Source organism: Haliotis cracherodii, unplaced genomic scaffold (assembly GCF_022045235.1).
Source record: "Haliotis cracherodii isolate W230 unplaced genomic scaffold, xgHalCrac1.p SCAF_1, whole genome shotgun sequence".
NCBI lineage: Eukaryota > Metazoa > Mollusca > Gastropoda > Lepetellida > Haliotidae > Haliotis > Haliotis cracherodii.
The window spans coordinates 30,743,766-30,762,846 of record NW_027266264.1 but is presented as its reverse complement, the minus strand read 5'-3'; the positions used below and the strand labels follow the sequence as shown (position 1 = coordinate 30,762,846).

Genomic DNA, 19,081 nt, shown 5'->3' with positions numbered 1-19,081 from the left:
AAAGTTAAGATTTTTAAATACAATATTTAGTTTGGTGTAGGTGAATATTTGTTGCTATGATTGAAGCAAAATCTACTCTGGCAGTCCTCACTGTACTAGATAAAATATATATTAAAATTCTCTAATCTCAATACACTTCACATTATCCATTAAAGAGACTCCAATGTTAATGAAACATGGGCATGCTGACCACGTTGCCATGGTGTCCATGAAAAACAACACACTGACCAATCACATGTCCCTTGAAATCCTTGTGACGAAAGGTATCATTCTTTTTCCTGGCAATAATATTTTGCTGCTAGCAGTTATATTTTGCTGGGCATGCGAACCAAGAATATGTGCAATGGATAACAGACACTGTGTCTCGTTTAGTGAGAATGTGATTTGAAACTTAACGTCATATTGGCAATATTTCAGCCAGGTCGTGACGAGAACAAGCTATACATTAATAATAAATACATTTAGACTGTTTAAAAACCTGTCGTCGATGGACCGCTATATTATCAGATTTTATTTAAATCTAGTGTTAGAACATTAAACAGTTATAGCTGTTATCAGACAGTACAATATAAAATAGGGATCTAGATCGCCAGCAACCAAAGGTAGGTTCCCATGCTTGGGACCATGGGGACTTACAGTATTCTTGCTATAAGCATGGTACTGTGTCTCGTTTAAGGTGCTTATTCCAGGAAACGGAGATGGAACAAAAGACTCCGATCAACAGGATTTAAGATACTCACGACCTTTTCACAATCACCAGACACTGAGAAGAATTTTATATCAACATCATAAATATATGACCAAGGTCGACAAATTGAATATACTTAATCTCTAATATTTGCATAAATGCATTTCCTTCTTTCTCAAACATGATTTGACACTTAAGCAATATAATGTCACACCGCTGCATGATGAAAACAGTATGATGGGACTTCACACGTTACTTAAATTATGTATTGGTGTGGTTGAACTATTTATTAGGCTTGACATTTCATTTTTTTCAGTTACTTATCAAATAGCAGTGGGTAACATATATAACAATATATTGGGACATCGGAAAAATAACCGTTACGTATTATCTGCCAATAAATGGTGAACTTCATGAGATCCACGATTTCTCTGTACTGCATGAATGGTCTATGTGAGACCAACTCCTCACCATTATGTACACCTCCTCGCATCTCATGCGCACGGTTTACGGATTTGTTTATTGACTTTAGGACATATTATAAGGTGATCGAGGGCAACACGTGCCACGTCCACCTTTAGCTTCTCGTGCCAGCATGTCTTAACCTGAATAATTCTCAATGATCGTGACTACCATCGCAAATGGACTATAACAAATACACAACACCACAACAATGGCGTGCATATATTTCTGGTGAATCTTGAAAGACTTTGTGTACAGATATTGTTTAACCAACCGGTTTTGATGAAACAGTGTAAAAGCTAACAAACAAGTTGTTAGTCGAGTCTAAACACATTGACTCGGCATTAGGTAAACAGTAATGCTTTTGAACCTTTAAGTTTGTACGAAGGCAAGGTAGGTTTACCTGACTCGTTTGTACAGTATTATTTATTTAGACTAAGAAGTGGGTATACGGTCGTGTGTCATCGACACCATTCATTGAAATGTCTCGAGCACTCCCTAGGAACAAACATATTCTCCTGAAAAGGAGAAAGGTTGACGAGTTCTGCTTTTTTTGTTCAATTTGAACGGTACTGTACAAAGATTATTTTTAATAGACTGAATCGTTTCTTGGAAGCAAAGAAACACGAACTACTCGTGTGTGTACAAAGATTACGTAATTAAGTGTTTTGTAATCATGCAATTATGAGCTGGCATAAACGTCTGTACCTTAAGTAAAGATTACGGCCGATAGTAAAGAGACCGTGATTGATGATATGCAGATATGTAACTTTTGAAAAATTGCATCTAGAACCTGATATATCAGCACAGGACCTGCCGGCAGTAGTTAGCTTATTTGAATGTGCCAATTATGTGGGAAGAAGACCGACATTTCAATGGTTTATCTACAACTCTGTGGGAAGCATGTGTACATACAGCACGTGCTGGGCGATGCCCATGCAGTTTGTTGGGACATCTAACAACGTTTTCTACAGAAAAGGTTGTGGTTTTAATGATTTGTATCTAACTTCAAACAACTTCATACATACATGTTTGTTTGTTTGTGCACGTTTTTTAAAACTTTGATTTCTAATGATATGTTAATTATAAAGTGTCCACATAATTTGTATTTATCAGACACCCAAACTTTTATCTTAATTACTAGTCAAAGTTTCCATTATTCAACCATAGTAGGGTGGCCAATATCCACCCTAATCACAGATGCTAGATCGGTTTAAGAAAACTGATATTGATTCTATTTGGTGGTAGCTAATGGATCCCCCAGTGTATTCACCTTCAACCAAGGGATTAAACAAAAGGGTGGTAACTTCATCGTACAAAAGTGATTTCATATAGAATATTCCTACATTATTAAACAATGATCATTTCAGTTACCCTACTTTATCTTCCACCTTGAAATGGGTATCAGTTAATCCAACTGACGTTGTCTGTCCGTTCTTGCATAGTGGTTTCTGATGGATCGAAATACATATTAATTTCGAAGACGAAACTCGCTACAGTTTCCAAAGCTCCAAAATGCCATAAAGTTTCGTTTGTATCATGTCACCAGACGTCAACAGTTGTGATTGAGGGTGTGATCAGTTCGTGTGTTTTTTTCATTTAAAAACACACGAACCAATGTCAAAATACAAAAAAAAATATTGCTAAGAATGGCTTTTGTTTTGTTACTATATCGTTTTCAAACAAAATGACAGGATATTATAAGGAAAAGGAAAAATATTTTTGCAATAAAAAAGCTATTTATATGTCATACTTAATGTTGTTTAGCCAAATCTGATGAAAATGTTTGGCTTCATACTAATCTAATTTCAGTGACCCCTAAACCCCATACAATTCCTTGTTTGTGTAGAGGGGCTGCAGTGTCTCTCTGACTGACTGACTGACTGATATAGAAGATTTAACGTGCGCTTTCTGACTGTAGCGTATTTCGCACACGGGGTTGGCCGGACCATTTAGTGTATTCCGAAAAGGGTGAGAGTGGTGTGTGCAACCCAAGAGGGGGCTTTTAGGGGTTGCTTATATTGAATTTTTGGAATTTTTAAATTTGGAATAAATGCCGAGGTGGGTGGAGGAGTGAACTAAGGGAGCCGGGTGAGGTGGGTGTTTGTATGTTTATTGGATTTTGGGCTGGTGGATTAATTAGTTTTTAGATGCGCTTAATTAGGTCTGTTTTGATTAGGAATAAATGAAGTTTTCTTGTTTATTTTGAGGGTTTAGTATTTCATCTAGAGTAGGAACCTTATTTAGATCGAGGGTGGTTTGTAGTGTGGTTCTGTGTATTTGGTAGTGGGTGCAGTGGATGAGTGCGTTTTGGGTTGTTTGCAGTGGGGGCAGTTGCCTGTGGTGTGTCTTTTAAGTATTTTTAGGTAGTTATTTAGGTTCGTGTGTCCTGTTTGGAGTTTTGTAATTAATCTGTCAATTTGTTTAGAGGTGTGTAGGATTTTAGTTTTGGCTAGTGGTTTTCTGAGCACTTTTTTGATTTAGCTATTTGAATTTTGATATTGATTATGCCATTTTTTTGTTATTTTTTGTTTTTTTACACTTTTAATTTCTGATTTTGAGATGGTGTCTCTCTGTTTTAAGACCACTTTTATAGCATGGAGATGTAATGTCAAATAATCATAATTCTGATGGCTCTATTTGAAGCGGATAACCGTATTATCCTTTGTTTTATAACAACATCTCTGAACTGTGCTGGGTAATTGTGAGTGCAGTAGCACTGTGAAACATATGTATTTCAAACCTTGTCAAGTCAGCAATATTCCATAAAATCATCATCAGAATTTTAGAGGGGAAAAATGAATAATGTATAAAGTTTAAATGTGTTATAATTTCATAGTCTACAAAATAGCCAATATTATATTTGGGATATTTTACCGACTTTATGTATGTCCTAGCATTTGATCGCGAATTGGGTAGGGAGAATCCTTACTTTAACAATTCTGCATGATCTATCGAAATGGAATTATATGATTTGACAAATACATGTTTGAACGACTCGACATTTGAGATATATTCTCACACCTTCCAGGAGACCTTTCTATCCCAGAAACCTGCTCTGACGTGAAGGAAACTGATCCCACCGCTACTGATGGCGAGTACTGGATCTACCCTGACGCCCCAACCTTCCTGGGTTGCCCCACCAAGATCTACTGTCATGACATGGCTTCTGGGCCCCCCAGGGAATATGTCAGTCTGACTGTGACCAACACAGGGGAGTACCCAAGTGTACAAGATCTGTTTTGTAATGATGTAAATAAATCTAATTATTATGTTACAAACTTCAGAAAAATCAGAGTTGATGTCAAGGTATGTTAATTGAATATCAATGTAGTAACTGGTTGAAGCATGGTCGTATTCCAATTGTGTGTATCGATGCTAATGACATCAATCACTTGATAGTCTGGTCCAGACTCGATTTTTTACAGACGGCTGTCATATAGCTGGACGATTGCTGAGTGTGGTGTTAAACAACAAACAAAAAATAGTATTTCTTAAAAATGTGCTAGACTCATGTGCTAGAATAGATTCGAAAGACACTACAAAGTAATTTGTGCAGGGTTCAGACTGAAAGCTCGGCTCTATGTTAATCGCAATCTCCTTTGCAGAAATAAAACCTCTTTCATCTGCGAAATGTTTTGTTTCCTTACAAGGTAATGGAGGCAAACAAAACAGACCACACCTTTGCCACGGGAATAGGAGCGTATGGAGAAGCTGGAGATTGTTACTCATTAGGAACCGGTAATTGAATTTTCAAATTAACCTCAATGGAACAGGCATGCTTGTTGATCCACAGGTAATCAAATTTCTATTCATCCATTCATCATTTCAAACCTGAGGTGTTTCCAAGAACGTGCAAAAACAGTAGCAGCCCCTTCACTACCATTTCCCCAGACCGCCTCCGTGGTCTAGTGCTAGAGCGTCCGCCCGGAGAGCGGAAGGTCCGGGGTTCGATCTCTGGCTGCGTTATACCAAAAGAGGTTAAAAGATGGTACTTATTGCTACCCTGTCTGGGGCTCGTCATTAAGGGGCTGGTCGGCTCGGAGTTAGTATACTTTGTCTGAGTGGGGTATTCATGTTAAACTGCGGCATGGTATCTCAGTGGGCTAGCACTATAAATCGGCATTAGTCTGGTCTAGTACAATCAGCCACACACACACACACACACACACACGTGTGCAATAAGTGCAATAATCTTGGACGCGACGTTAAACCCCATTTCACCTCACCTCACAATTATACAACAGTAATTGGTAACTGGTAATAATTGATGCAGCCAAGTTCCACAATAACCAAACAAAGACATGCATTGCCATTTGACACATATACCATTCCATATGTAGGATTTGTAAAGATACATGCAATATAAAGTTTCATGTCTACAGGGGTAACCATCCCTGAACGCTAACGGTGATCTTTGCCTTGTCGTCACCTAATTCTTTTCATACCCCATCCTAGAAAGGGTACATACCAAATTTGATGAAAAATTCGTGAATATCATTAAAGAAAGTGTAACCAGTTAAATTGTGAGTTTGACCTTGACCTCTAGCCTTTTCTATTGCAACCGAAGAATAATATTTTTTTCTGTAAATAATAAAATCCGGACCAGACAATCCAGTGATTGATATTATGAACAACGATCCACTCCATCGGAGCAGTTGACACGCAAAGTAAGTTTCTTACGACAAGCATAGGTTCATGAGGACCCATTCTAACCCGAGTTAGTTTTAAATGCTTTCATTTGATTATGGTTTATATGTTTTTGCACAATCACCTTGTATTAGAAGTGAAAGAAAACATGTTAAAATTACTAGAATCGTAACCATTCATCGTAGTATTCAAAAAGAATTGTAAGATGGATAAATTCTCCTCTGAGAACACATGTAATCTTTTCGATTAATTATGTTTTAGGGGTGAAACAGTTTGTGAAGCGTGAACTAATAACAATAAATGAGCTGGCAGTCATAGAATGGTTATGTCCGAAAGTTCATATTTCATTTACTAGAGCTGAGTGTGGCGTTAAACAATAAACAAAAAACATTTACTGGAATCAAATTATTCTTAAGTGTCCTGAGTTAATAATCGGCAGGAAGGTACAACTAACGTGAATGCAATATATGTGTTTACAAATACAGTGTACTGATGTACTGAATCTATTTCAGCAAACGTGGAATGGATTTGGACACCAGCCGCACACGCCATCAGTGATGAGGTCAGCAGATGGCGTCCAGATTGACCTTCTCTGCGGTGGAGGGTGTGGTGGATGTAGACCAGATGGACCACTGAAGCTCCATAAAAACTTTCAGGAAGGTGGGTTCCTTGCTGAACACCCTCTGTTGTTTATTTCCATCCAGTTATTGTCTGTACACTCCTGATATTGGCCCAGCTAATCTGTAGATTCTCTTATCACCCAATTTATTCTTTTACATTTCAGTTATTCCTCAGGAAAAGCAGTTTCGGAAACCGAGGGCAGTTGCTGTGGGCAATGAACTTTGAAACAGCGACTTTCAAAAGTATTTGAGGAAAAGGAATTTATATACGTAACACAACATTTACAACATCTAGTGTCAAAACATTGACGATTAACACGCGATTCGTACAACATACGATAATGAAGACATGAACATTTTTATGGATAACAACGTGTTTGCTTTTTGTAACGACGTCCCTTCATCAGGTGAATACTTAGTATGCATACTGAGTTAAGATATATGCATGCTGAAATGTTTTTGTTTTTACACGAGATATGATTAGTGTACAAGGATAACAATATAACGAGGAAACCAATGGGATTAACGGAAGGCAATGCACGCACCCACACACATGTGTTTGCAAACAAGAATCGCAAAAATAGTAAATCGTAAATAACTGACATCCACACAAAATTAATGCCAAATATGATTCGGTCATTTCTGCATGGATTGGGATTGATTTGTGTGGAAAAAGAGGTTCTGCAGACATTTGGTAAAAAGATGGAAATCGCAAAAACACTACCATGCACACCAACATGAGATGTACGTGCAACATTACTTGTTGTGTTATAAAACGTTGGGGTTTCATTTTGTATGCCATCATCTCTCACAGCATGTGAACAGCGAAAACAGGCCACGACTGACGGAAGCCCAAAGCAACCAAGCCATCGGCAACTCTCTGCCATATATTTACGATTTAACTACTTTGGGGTTTGTCTAGCCTTCTACATCTATGTTATGACCTGAATTCTGGCGACTCGTACACAGTCAAGCTGTCTGACCAGAAACTACAAGTGATCAGCTGTGTCAGAGCATACATTAATTTACTTGTAAAAGATTTGTATCTGTTTTGTTACTGTATCAGTATAATTCTATCCGCACAAAAAAGTTTTAGTTGTTTCTTTTCCATATGAGGGAAGAGTACATATATTCTTTCTAAACCTTGTTATAGAACCTGACCCTATCGTGACACTATAAAAGTTGCTCAGATCAGATTCAACGATCAGTTTGACTCATATGACAGACAGACAGACATACGACATTTCTATCTGTTAAACATCTGAGACCTGCATCACTTCGGACTTGCCTCCCACATAAAGCTGTTGCATTGATAAAACTAAAATACTGTTTGTTCAAAGAGGCGTTAAACTAAACTGATTCACTGTGACAAATAATCATGAACTGAGATCGTGTTCAAATAAGCACGTCAAAGTGTGTACTACGGTTTAAGATATTATCAACCCCTGAAGATTCGGGTTAGAATAGGTCTTTAGCAACCCTTGATTGCCGTAAAAGGCAACTATGCTTGTCGTAAGAGGCGACTGACGGGATCGGAGGGTCAGGCTCGCTGATTTGGTTGATGCACGTCATGGTATCCCAATTGCGTGGATCGATGCTCATGATGTCAATCACTGGATTGTCATGTCCAGAATCGATTTGCAAAGCGGTGTCATATAGCTGGAATATTGCTGAGTGCTGCGTTAAACAACAACCAACCAAACAAACAAACTAACAATGGTGGCATTAAGGCATTAAGCTACAATAAGCGGGAGTAAATCGCCTTTATGCGAGGATAGAGATTTAGTAAAGCTTGTGTGTTGAAAAGGTTGATTGTTTGCTCATTTACGTGTTATCAAGATCAGTTTCGATTATTTAGATTCCTTTGTTCTTAAGGAATACTATTTATCACGACAATGGTAATGGTTACTTGCTTCGTATATATACTCTTAAAAAACAGAAACGCAATATGGCCATAAAAGCAAAATTAGCGGACCGAGAGGTGCAAAAAGAAGAGGTTTAATGTGTTAAAGTGTCAGTGACAAATGTTCCAGATCAAAATGATCACAAGGACATGCAAACAATAAGTCGAGAAACACGTACGATTTGGAAAAATGCACCCAGTGCAGCAGCTCTATGAACGGTATTAAAGTGCAGGGTTTTTGATTGAATGGCATCTGCGTCAATCGAACAGTAACAGTTCGACAACATCCTAAGATTAACAGAAGTGCAAAGAAACAACGCCATTGGCCGCTTGCATGAAGGGGAATCCCAATCAGCTGTAGGAGGGGTTTTCAATGTAGCGCCCAGCACCATCACAAGGCTATGGGTTCGGATGCAACAGCATGGGTCAACACGTGATCGGCCAAGGTCGAACAACCCCCACCACCCCACCACCCCCGCCCAAGACTACAGCCACCTCAACCGCATCCCAAATACCCGGAGGGGGAATCTCCTACCTGACCGTACGAAACCGTTTAAGAGCAGCAGGTCTAAGAGCAAGACGTCCTGTTCGAAGCGTCATATTGAGTCGACAATATCGTCAACAACGATTGCATTGGTGTCGTCAACACAAGGTATGGCCTCCACTGCGATGGAGGGATGTCTGGTTCAGCGACGAATGAATATTTCTCCTCCGTCGAGGGGATGGAAGAGCACGGGTCTACAGACGTCGGGGAGAACGTTACGCCGGAATCTGCGTACAGGAAGTAGACAGGTTTGGTTGGGGTACCGTTGTGATATGGGCGGTTATCTCCTATCATGACAGGACAGGTTTGGTCCATATCCAGGGTAATCTCCCAATTGGAGCCAATGGCAACGATGTATTCCAACAGGGGTCGTCGGCCCATTATACGTTTACAGTTACTGCTACGATATGATGTTCCGATATTCGAAATCTTTTCAATTCAAAAAGAGAAATGTTATGAATACTTGTGTGTGATGTGCGTGGCATTCGTCTTCATCGAGTTCATAATTTAGGTCAGCGTCATTAGGTAAATATGTTCGGTCGTAGCTTTCTATATAATTTGCAAATGTACCGTTACTTGTATGTGCATTCAAATCTCCTTGTACAAACAAGACGACAGTGGCACTGGCAACATAAACTATTAAATATACATTATCTGCATGACGATTTGAGTTGAATAATACACAACTCCGTTATTGTCCCTTGACGAACTACTCAACAACTACTTTGTTCTTTCATTGACCCTGATATCCCATGGGAGTTTCTAATGGCTCGACTTTCTTTCTGGTGACCACGTTCTACTCTCTACTCATTAATCCATTTCTCTACAAGTGATATACATTATATATATTGGGTGTTCGTGAGAACCTTGTAAGTGATTCTTTTCAAACATTTAAACTTCCAAAGAACTTACATTCATCTTTCTATCCACGATAAGCAAGTTTGTGTCGCCGTGTATCGTACATACATCGAGGTTGCTTGGGTGATGTAAAGAGCTGAGACAGAGAACTCATGGTTAATTCAAACTGCCTGTATCATTGTCCTGTCTATTGGAGTAAAGGATACGACGGTCCATTATACATATACAGTTACTGCTATAATATGATGGCTCGGCTGTCGTTTTCTCCTAAGTCTTGTGAGATACAAATTATATGCCCCGTCAATGTAAAGGCTGGCTGTAGAATAGTACTCAGCTGTCTGAAATTGTGCAATGAAACGAGTATTGGTCCAGCACCCACTGCTTCAGAGTGAAGAGGTTTCCCCCGATCTACAGTATTTTCAATAGTATTCATGATCACATCACTTAGGTTTCCGGTCTCGTTAACTGATTCGTCTGATATTCCTCCATGTTGTACAAAATGAAATTGTTCTGTCTACAGTATATTTGTAGGTCTCCACCTTCACAATTAAGTAGATTGTTGACTGTTGCTCTCAATTCTGCGTTTACCTCTGCCAGCGTCACAACTCGTTTAATCCTCTCGATCGTATTTGAAAGCTTGCTATTACAGTCTTGATGAAAATCTCTTGTCACATATTTCACAATTCTTTCAGTAGTTTCAATGTACTCATCTCTCCAGCATCCAGTGTCGTTTGTCAGCTATGAGGGCGTGGGTTTGACTCCACATCGTTACACACAAGCAACAAAAATTAATAGGCCCTTACTGTCTCTGGCCTCTCCTTGTCATGGATGCACACTGACAGAAATTAGTCTATTCTAGCTCTAAAAGTCCCCAAAATCACACCCCATATACATTGTCTGCGTGTCAACAAAAGTGCAATATATCTGTGATGTTTCTTCGTGTTATTTTACCGTTTGATGGAATAGCCTGATCATGCGTCATGCCTGTGAATCCATAGGATGGCACCGTCCTTATACATGTACTTGAGTAGACAAGGCGAATAGACGGGTAGAGGTTTAAAGAAGACGGTTAGCTTTGGTGCACTTGGACTCTTAGTTACAATTTTGACAAAGGTACAAATGTAACAAATGTTACATTTTGTATAACACTTTCTAAGTAAAGTACAGATTCTCGCACATTTTTGGGTTGAGTCCCGTCCGGGATACGAGCTCACTCTGCCAGAGTGAGGCACCTAATCGCCAGCACACAAAGTCAGCGATCTAACCCACTCAGCCACCGAGGCTTCCACACAAATGAAAGTCCGATATTTTGTAGTCTCGATCACGTACTTTGTGTACCCCTCTGACAAGTGTAAATGGCCACGGCTCCCATGGCCGAAAGCTATGAATTCACAATGCCATTTAGAAAGTGGTCAAATATAACAAATGTTATATTTGGGATAACAAATTCTTTGTAAAGTACAGATCCTCGTACTTTTTTGGGTGACTTTGTGTGCTGGCGATTAGGGGCCTCACTCTGGTAATGTGGGTTCGAATTCCTGACGGGACTCAACCCAAAAAAGTACGAGAATCTGTACTTTACTAAGAAAGTGTTATCCCAAATATAACATTTGTTACATTTGACCACATTCTAAATTGCATGGAATATTCAAAGGTACAAATGTTGATCTAATATTTGAGATGATTATTGAGTCGTGTAAAGGCGCCAAAATGTGCTCTGCAGAATTGCGTTGATCAGGCGTACCTTAAGTCCTAGATAAACCCTTAATATGTTTCTAGATTAATCAGCCCTATGCCCGTGCATTTGTGTTTCACCACATTGGTAAACGTCTAAGACCTGCATCACTTCCTGCCCTCTTCTTCCACATCAAGCTGACACGCAATGCTACAAAAGAAGTATTCTTCAAAGGGGTGTTACACCCCTAAAATATAGACTGTGCATAAGTAAAGGCATTTGACGTCTTTACGAGTCTTACTTTCCCGTACTCATCCTCCTCCAGACAGTGCCCATGATGTACAATGTTATAGGTATAACAAAATAAATGCTTATTCAACCGAAAACACCTTTACCTAGATCCCCTGCACTGTGTCTTCAGTGGTATTGTATTGATTTCTGTAGAGTAGATGAACTCTCAATCCCAATTGTGGCAGAAAAGCATTCAGTGTAACGGCAACAGCCACTATGGAAAGCTGTAAGTCGCTTTCCCGTCTGTTTCTTCTTATCGGATCTTATACATTTACCACCAGTAACACATGTGACATACGCACTACCAATTTACATCAGGAAGGCTATGTTTCTGACATTGGTTCTGAGTATCAGCCTCTTTTGGAAACCATTAATGGAGCCAGTGTCACTGATTGTGCCATTTATGTAGAAAGGAAACCAAGTCTCCAATGGTTTATCTTCAATTCCGTGGACCAAGTGTGTATAACTAGCACGTGTTGGGCAATGCCTGTACAACTTGTTCCATCATCTAACAACGTTTTGTACAGGAAAGGTTGGTAGTTTTGCAATATCCATTTTAAGATTATCAGGTAGCCTTGTGGTACACAGTGCGGTTCCTCGCTGTCCATATTCTGCTGTTCTAATGTGGGATTCGCCCAAATTTTGCTATCTAATCAGTCAGTGCCATACCTCGACGGATTTTATTTGCGTTGATTTGGGGTTAACTCAAACATGAAACTGATACGCCAAAGCCTAACGTAACACCTCAAAACCTACTCACTCACTCATTCATTTTTTAGTTTTAAGGTACGATAAATTTGTGATATTGTTTTGTAGCATACAGAAAATACAGTCCCAATAATATTTCTTTCAAGTGCGTAAGTTAGAGATTGAGATGTGCAACGCGCTGCTGACAGTGTTTACTTGATGTGGGAGGAAAAAACGTGAGGCAGGTGATGCAGGTGCAGAAGTGCAGGTTTTAGATGTTTTACCACTTCATGGAAACACACGAGGATGGTTTGGGCTTTTACTGTGCGAATGATCTTGACACGTGTACGTGTAGAAGAAAATACTTTTTGTAAAAGCAGTGACGATATATTGTGTTATCATGAGTGAGTGAGTGAGTTGGGTTTAACGCCGCTTTTAACATTATTCCAGTTATATCACGGCGTGGCAGCTTAATGTGGGAGGAAAGCCCGATGTGATGCAGGTGTCAGACGTTTACCACTTCGGTGAAACCCACGAGCACGGGTATGGTGCTGACAAACCTAGAAACATAATTGGGGCGAACCGGGATTCGAACCTACAATCATAGGTTTCTGGCGTGCCCAAGGGACGCAACTCTGCACAGTGAATCGCGGCGCCTTAGGTGACTGGGCCACCCGTGCCCCCTGTATTATCATGAAGTAACATGAAGCTTTCCATATTTGGATAAGAAGGTTTCGGGGGACCTGCAGTGGAGATCATCGACAGTCTTCTCGAAAAAAAGATCTGACCTTAAGACCATGGCATTTCATCAACTGTGTTTAAAACTCCAATCATTAATGCTCAAGATAGTGAGTACACGGGCTTTGGGAGACGTCGACTTCACATTTGTTTGCCATTCAATCACCTGAGAAACGTTACTTGTAACAATTTTATAAATTCGTGTTACAATATCAAAATCCCAGAACCATGCAGGTTATTTGATTATTTGATAAATAAATAGACTTTTAAGTAACCTTTACTTTCAGACACTCATGCCATATTGGTTGATTTGGTGATGGGAAGTTAGCTTATCGTTTGTGAAAAACTCCTGCACTTTGAGTCATGTTTCATACTGAGACCTCTTGTGACCTTGACCTTTGTTATGGCCAAAATTTGAAAGTTAGTCAGGCTTAGAACTTTTTGACCAGCCCTCGTACCCTCTCGGTCGGCTTTTGAGACACGGGTACCCAGTCAATTTTGTATCTTGCCGTCAGAGCTACTTACGACGCACGTTTTCAGAAACTTCGATGATACAAGAAACACAGATTTGGTCAATCTCATCAAATAAGTAGAAGCTTTCTCATGGACTTTTATCTTTAATCGGAAGCCTTCAAATTGTAAAACCAAAACTTATCTTGGGATTAAGCCAACTATATTTGAAGCTGACATTATGCAATCAACCTGTTACGATATTATTGTGTGTTGATTGAAGTGCATTCTGGATGCAGTTATTCAAAAGGATGCGCCTGTGGTGATTCCGTGTAAGAATGTAGGTCCCAAGCTACTAAATAGACCTAATGATCAGGCTGAGTAACAGGGTTAATTGCAGTCATTGTATCCCAGTTGCGTGGATAGATGTTCATGATGTTAATCACTGTGTTGTCAGGTCCAGACTCGATTTCCATAGGCCGTCGTCAGTTGGAATATTTCAGTCCGGCGTTAAACAGCAAACTCAACTACATCATGCTTCATTAATCAAATTTGTTTTTTCTTTCAAGCATCCCCTACAAGTCCACAATCCTGCTCCGACGTGAAGGAAACTGAACCCACCGCTACTGATGGCGAGTACTGGATCTACCCTGACGCCCCAACCTTCCTGGGTTGCCCCACCAAGATCTACTGTCATGACATGGCTTCTGGACCCCCAAAGGAATACGTCAGTCTGACTGTGACCAACACAGGGGAGTTCCCAAGTGTACAGAATACATTTTGTTCTGGGGAGACATCGTATCCAGGCGGCTTTACTTACTTTAGTAAAATTCGAGTTGATATCAAGGTATGTTGAGTTTGGTTTAACGCCGCTTTTGGCAGTTTTCCAGGGATGTGTGACAGGAAACACTAATGCGCGTCAATGATGACACCAGGTGTTCGCGAATAGGGTAAGCAGTCCGACCCTTCCGGTAGCACCGGCCAATCACACACGCGTTAAGACCCCTTTGAACAGTATTCTGGCGCAGGTGCAGATGTTTACCACTTTGGTGGAGCCCTAGAGCACAGGTATGGTGCTGACAAACCTAAGAGTATGATCAGAGCGATCATAGGTCTCTGGCGTGACCAAGTGAAGCAACTCTACACAGAGAAATGCGGTGCCAAAGACACCTGGGCCATCCGTGTCCCCACCCCCTCCCTAATTAGAAGAAACTGAGGTATCACAATTTCAATGTTCTATGTGCTTGCGGACCTTGTCTCCATTAACAACGTACACAACCCCGTCATGAGAAAAGCATACGCACCCATGGGAATACCTTGGGAAAGGTTCCGTCGACAAAATTATTTGTGTTAGCAATCATAAACAAGAATGGACATTGTAGGTGTTTCGAAATGTTTGGTGCAGGTAACACTTCCTGGCAATAATGTACATGGAACTTCACGCACACTATTTCACATACAAGTGTAAAATGGAAGGGAAGTGGTAGCCCAGAGGTGCATACCTAAGTCGTTCCAGGAACCGTTTATCACTGAATCAAATTCCCCCATTCGGCCCTGTTATGAACCTGAGGCCTCTTAGTACCATAACCGTACTCGCTGGTTTTACAAAAAATAGAAGACCGCCTCCGTGGTCTAGTGGTAGAGCATCCGTCCGGAGAGCGTAAGGTCCGGAGTTCGATCCCCGGCCGCGTCATACCAAAAGACGCTTAAAGATGGTACTTGTTGTTACCCTGTCTGGCGCTCAGCGTAAAGGGGCTAAAACAAGGATTGGTCGGTTCGGAGTCAGTATACTGTGTCTGAGTAAAGTATTCATGTTAAACTGCGGCATGGTATCTCAGTACTATGAATCAGTATCAGTCCGGACTAGTACAAGCAGCCACACACGTGCATGCACGTTGCTATATAAGTGCAATAATCTTGGACGTGACGTTTAATCCAATTTCATCTCACCTGCAAAGTTGGAAACATGTACGGCCTTCGTCAAGTTTGACGGATGCGTCATGATACGAGGGCTGGTCAAAAAGTTCCTGACGAACTTTCAACTGTGGGCAATATAAAAGTGAACTTTTCAATGTAGCACATTATTTGGGTAGTTCACTGCAAGTGTTTTTGATCTGTTGAGGCATATTAGTGCGGCCTGTTGAACGTGATAGGGGTCCAAATGGACACAGAAATGGAAAAGTTCGAGTACCGAGCAGTCATCAAGTTTTTCTTCTTTAGAGAAAAGTACTCCCCAAGAAATTAATGGGGATAAGTGTCCTAGCGATTCCACTGTTAAACGTTTGGCAGCTATGTTTAAGGCTGGGAGAGTGAGTGAGTTTGGTTTAACGCCGCTTTTAACAGTATTCCAGTTATATCGCGGCGTGTCAGCTGAATGTTGGAGGAAAGCCCGAAGTGATGCAGGTCCCAGACGTTTACCACTTCGCTGAAACCCACGGTTCTGACAAACCTAGGAACATAATCGGGATGAACCGGGATTCGAACCCACAATCATAGGTTTCTGGCGTTCCCAAAGGGACGCAACTCTGCACAGCAAATCGCGGCGCCACAGACAACTGTGCCACCCGTGCCCCTAAGGCTGGGAGAGCAAGCCTTGATGATGACCCTAGGTCTGGACGTCCCTTAAATATGAAGATTCAATCAAGGAGATAGAAAAAGATTGTGCTGCCAGTTAGACGAATTGCCATTGCTGAACTTGAGGAAGACACAGGTCTAAGCCATGGATCCAAAGGCTGAGATTGCAATTGAGGAGGGCTTCGTCAAATTCAAAAAGAAATTAGTAACGGTTGATGACACATGGGTGACTTGGGTGATCCCAAGTCAAAAAGTCAATCCACTTCTCCGGCACCAAAGAAATGCAAATCTTCAAGATCAGTGAAGAAAGTTATGGCAACTGTATTCTGTGATGCAAAGAGTGTAATTCGTGTTGATTACTTAGAAAGTAAAAAAAAACACGATTACCGCCTACTGCGCGGATTTGCTTCATAGCCCGAGAGATTCTATTAAAGAAAAGTGACGAGGAATGGTGACTGCTGGAGTTCTACCTTTTTGTGACAATGCCTCTTCTCACACCTCTCGACTTACAAAAGCTGCTGTTCGACAATGTGGGTTCATATAGCTTTTTCACCCTCCATACTCGCCTGGTACCATGTTATTTCCACCTGTTTCCTAAACTGAAAGAACACATTCGTGGACAGCGCTATGACGACAACGAGGACGTCAAAGCTGCCGTGAGACCCGTTAAGATCTGGGGTAGAATAGGTCTGTAGCAACCCATGCTTGCCGTAAACGGCGACTAACGGGATCGGTTGGTCAGGCTCGCTGACTTGGTTGATGCATGCCATCGATCCCAAGTGAGTGGATTGATGCTCATGATATTAATCACTAGACTGTCTGGTCCAGATTCGATTATTTACAAACCGCCGTCATATAGCTTGAATATTGCTGAGTGAGTCGTTATACAACAAACCTACCTACCTAAAGCTGCCGCGAATGGGTTTTTCAGTGTGGTTTTAGACATTTTTTTCTCGTCTGGAATTGATATGAGAAGTGTATTGAAAAGCAGGTAGATTATGTTGAAAAATAAAATTACAAACACTTTCACAATTAATTATTGTTGGTTTGGTTTAATAGACTAAGGATTGTTTGACCAACTAAAAAAGCATTCAAGTGGCGTAGAACGCAACCAACTCACTTACTCACGCAGATCGACATTGTTGCGTGAAAATTCCAAGAAATAGGGGTGGGCTGTATTACATATAATTTAAATCACATTTGTGCATCATTTTTGAAAATGTATATGAGAAAATTATTTATTCAAATCCAGATGATGGCGGTGAACACAGCGGATCACACCTTTGCCACAGGAAATGGATATTATGGAGCAGCTTCCGATTGCTACTCGGAGAACAATTTTGATTGTGGTCCAAAGGGAATATTTTCTATAAACACCATAGGAACAGGAATGATTGTTGACCCTCAGGTAATGCATGCTACCATCTAAAGCTGTTTAAAAGATTAATAAGGAAGGCCTGACATAGTTTTTCAGCAGAACATTAAAAGACATGATGCTAAATATCCATTCTTTAATGAGAGCATATTGAATGAAATGTTTCATGTCCATTTCAGCAACAGTGGACAGAAGGCGGTTACCTCCCTTATACTCCGTCAGTAACGAGGTCAGGCGATGGCGTTCAGATTGACCTTCTTTGTGGGGGAAGCTGTGGAGGCTGTGCTCCAAATGGACCACTGAAGCTTCACAGAAACAAGCAAGAAGGTTGGTCAATTTTCACCTGATTCAAGATTTCAAACAGCGACATACGACTCTTGCTCAAACAAAAGTTGTTTAATCATAATTACAGTATCCAAGACATTTGTAATTTAAGGCTAGTAAGTTTTATTGTAGGCATGTGGAGGACATTTCCAAGCTTACCACAATGATGTCTGATGCAATTCCCTAGTTAGGTTTGTGACATGTGTTTCCGTGTTAAGGTGAAGAATTTACTTGCCTTTTCATCTGTTTGTGGCGGGTGGAGCAGGACACGTTCACCTGTACGCGAACACGTGATACAGTCACTATTGATAGTGATTTATAGACACATGCGTATGACATAGTCGGAATCGTACAATTAACTCTGATATTAACGGTTATTTCTTTACATCATGGAAAGGGTATTTGGCACTTTTATTACACCTTAATTGGATGTAGCCATTCGTGACCAACTCGTGTTATTCCGGGACAAGCCGGATAGCGACTCGTGCCCCTCTCGTGGCCTAGTGGTTAAAGCGTTCGCTCGTCACGCCTAAGACCCGGGTTCGATTCCCGACATGGGTACAATGTGTGACACTCACACACACACACACACACACACACACACACACACACACACACACACACACACACACACACACACACACACTAACATAAATATATTTATGTATACACATAAACATTCATCGTTCAATCCTATGTATAAAATAGACACAATTAATGGACACAAACATTTTTACATTTACTGCAAAGGCCACGTTTCGCTATAGATCCTTATACCGTTGTCAAACCTTGCTTGTAAATAAAGAGGTTGTGATCCATAATTTGTCTGCTTTGTCATCCGTCAACTTCTGACTATAAAACAATTCATCGTTCAATTTAGTTCTTTTGTTTTTCAGATGTTCCTCCTGAAAACGGCATGTTCGTTCTACGCGGTGACTGTTGTGGCCAGTGAATGTGGAACCAGGCAATAGCAGCACGAAAAGGCCTTTCTGACATTGCAACTTTAAGTGAATTTGATGTATTTGGGCTGTGTTTCCTACTACGCTACACTACAGCTACACTACAGCAACACTACAGCTACACTACAGCTACACTACAGCAACACTACAGCTACACTACAGCTACAATACGCTACACTACAGCTACACTACAGCAACACTACAGCTACACTACAGCTACACTACAGCTTGGTTCTGCTGTAAAGTAACGCGCATAAGGTAATTGGCTTCTACATAGATTTTA

The 19,081-nt window shown here is 40.6% G+C and overlaps 1 protein-coding gene and 1 pseudogene across 1 annotated transcript; both read left to right on the top strand.

Annotated features, from left to right (window-relative positions):
• Positions 1–199: 199 nt before the first annotated feature.
• Positions 200–6,646, top strand: LOC139455228 (A disintegrin and metalloproteinase with thrombospondin motifs 9-like; annotated as a pseudogene).
• A 5,261-nt stretch (positions 6,647–11,907) lies between these two features.
• LOC139455217 (A disintegrin and metalloproteinase with thrombospondin motifs 9-like) lies at positions 11,908–18,791 on the top strand. The gene is made up of 5 exons (XM_071236766.1): positions 11,908–12,223; positions 14,136–14,413; positions 17,393–17,548; positions 17,695–17,842; positions 18,736–18,791. Exons 1-5 carry the CDS (start codon positions 11,908–11,910, stop codon positions 18,789–18,791), a joined length of 954 nt encoding a protein of 317 aa, XP_071092867.1.
• The last annotated feature ends 290 nt before the right edge of the window (positions 18,792–19,081 follow it).

Bases quoted from the DNA above. Each gene is read 5' to 3' on its own strand.
- LOC139455217 (XM_071236766.1), top strand. From the start codon at position 11,908: ATGGAAAGCTGTAAGTCGCTTTCCCGTCTGTTTCTTCTTATCGGATCT. The intron at 12,224-14,135 runs GTTGGTAGTTTT...TTTTCTTTCAAG, and splicing joins CAACGTTTTGTACAGGAAAG to CATCCCCTACAAGTCCACAA. The intron at 14,414-17,392 runs GTATGTTGAGTT...ATTCAAATCCAG, and splicing joins AAATTCGAGTTGATATCAAG to ATGATGGCGGTGAACACAGC.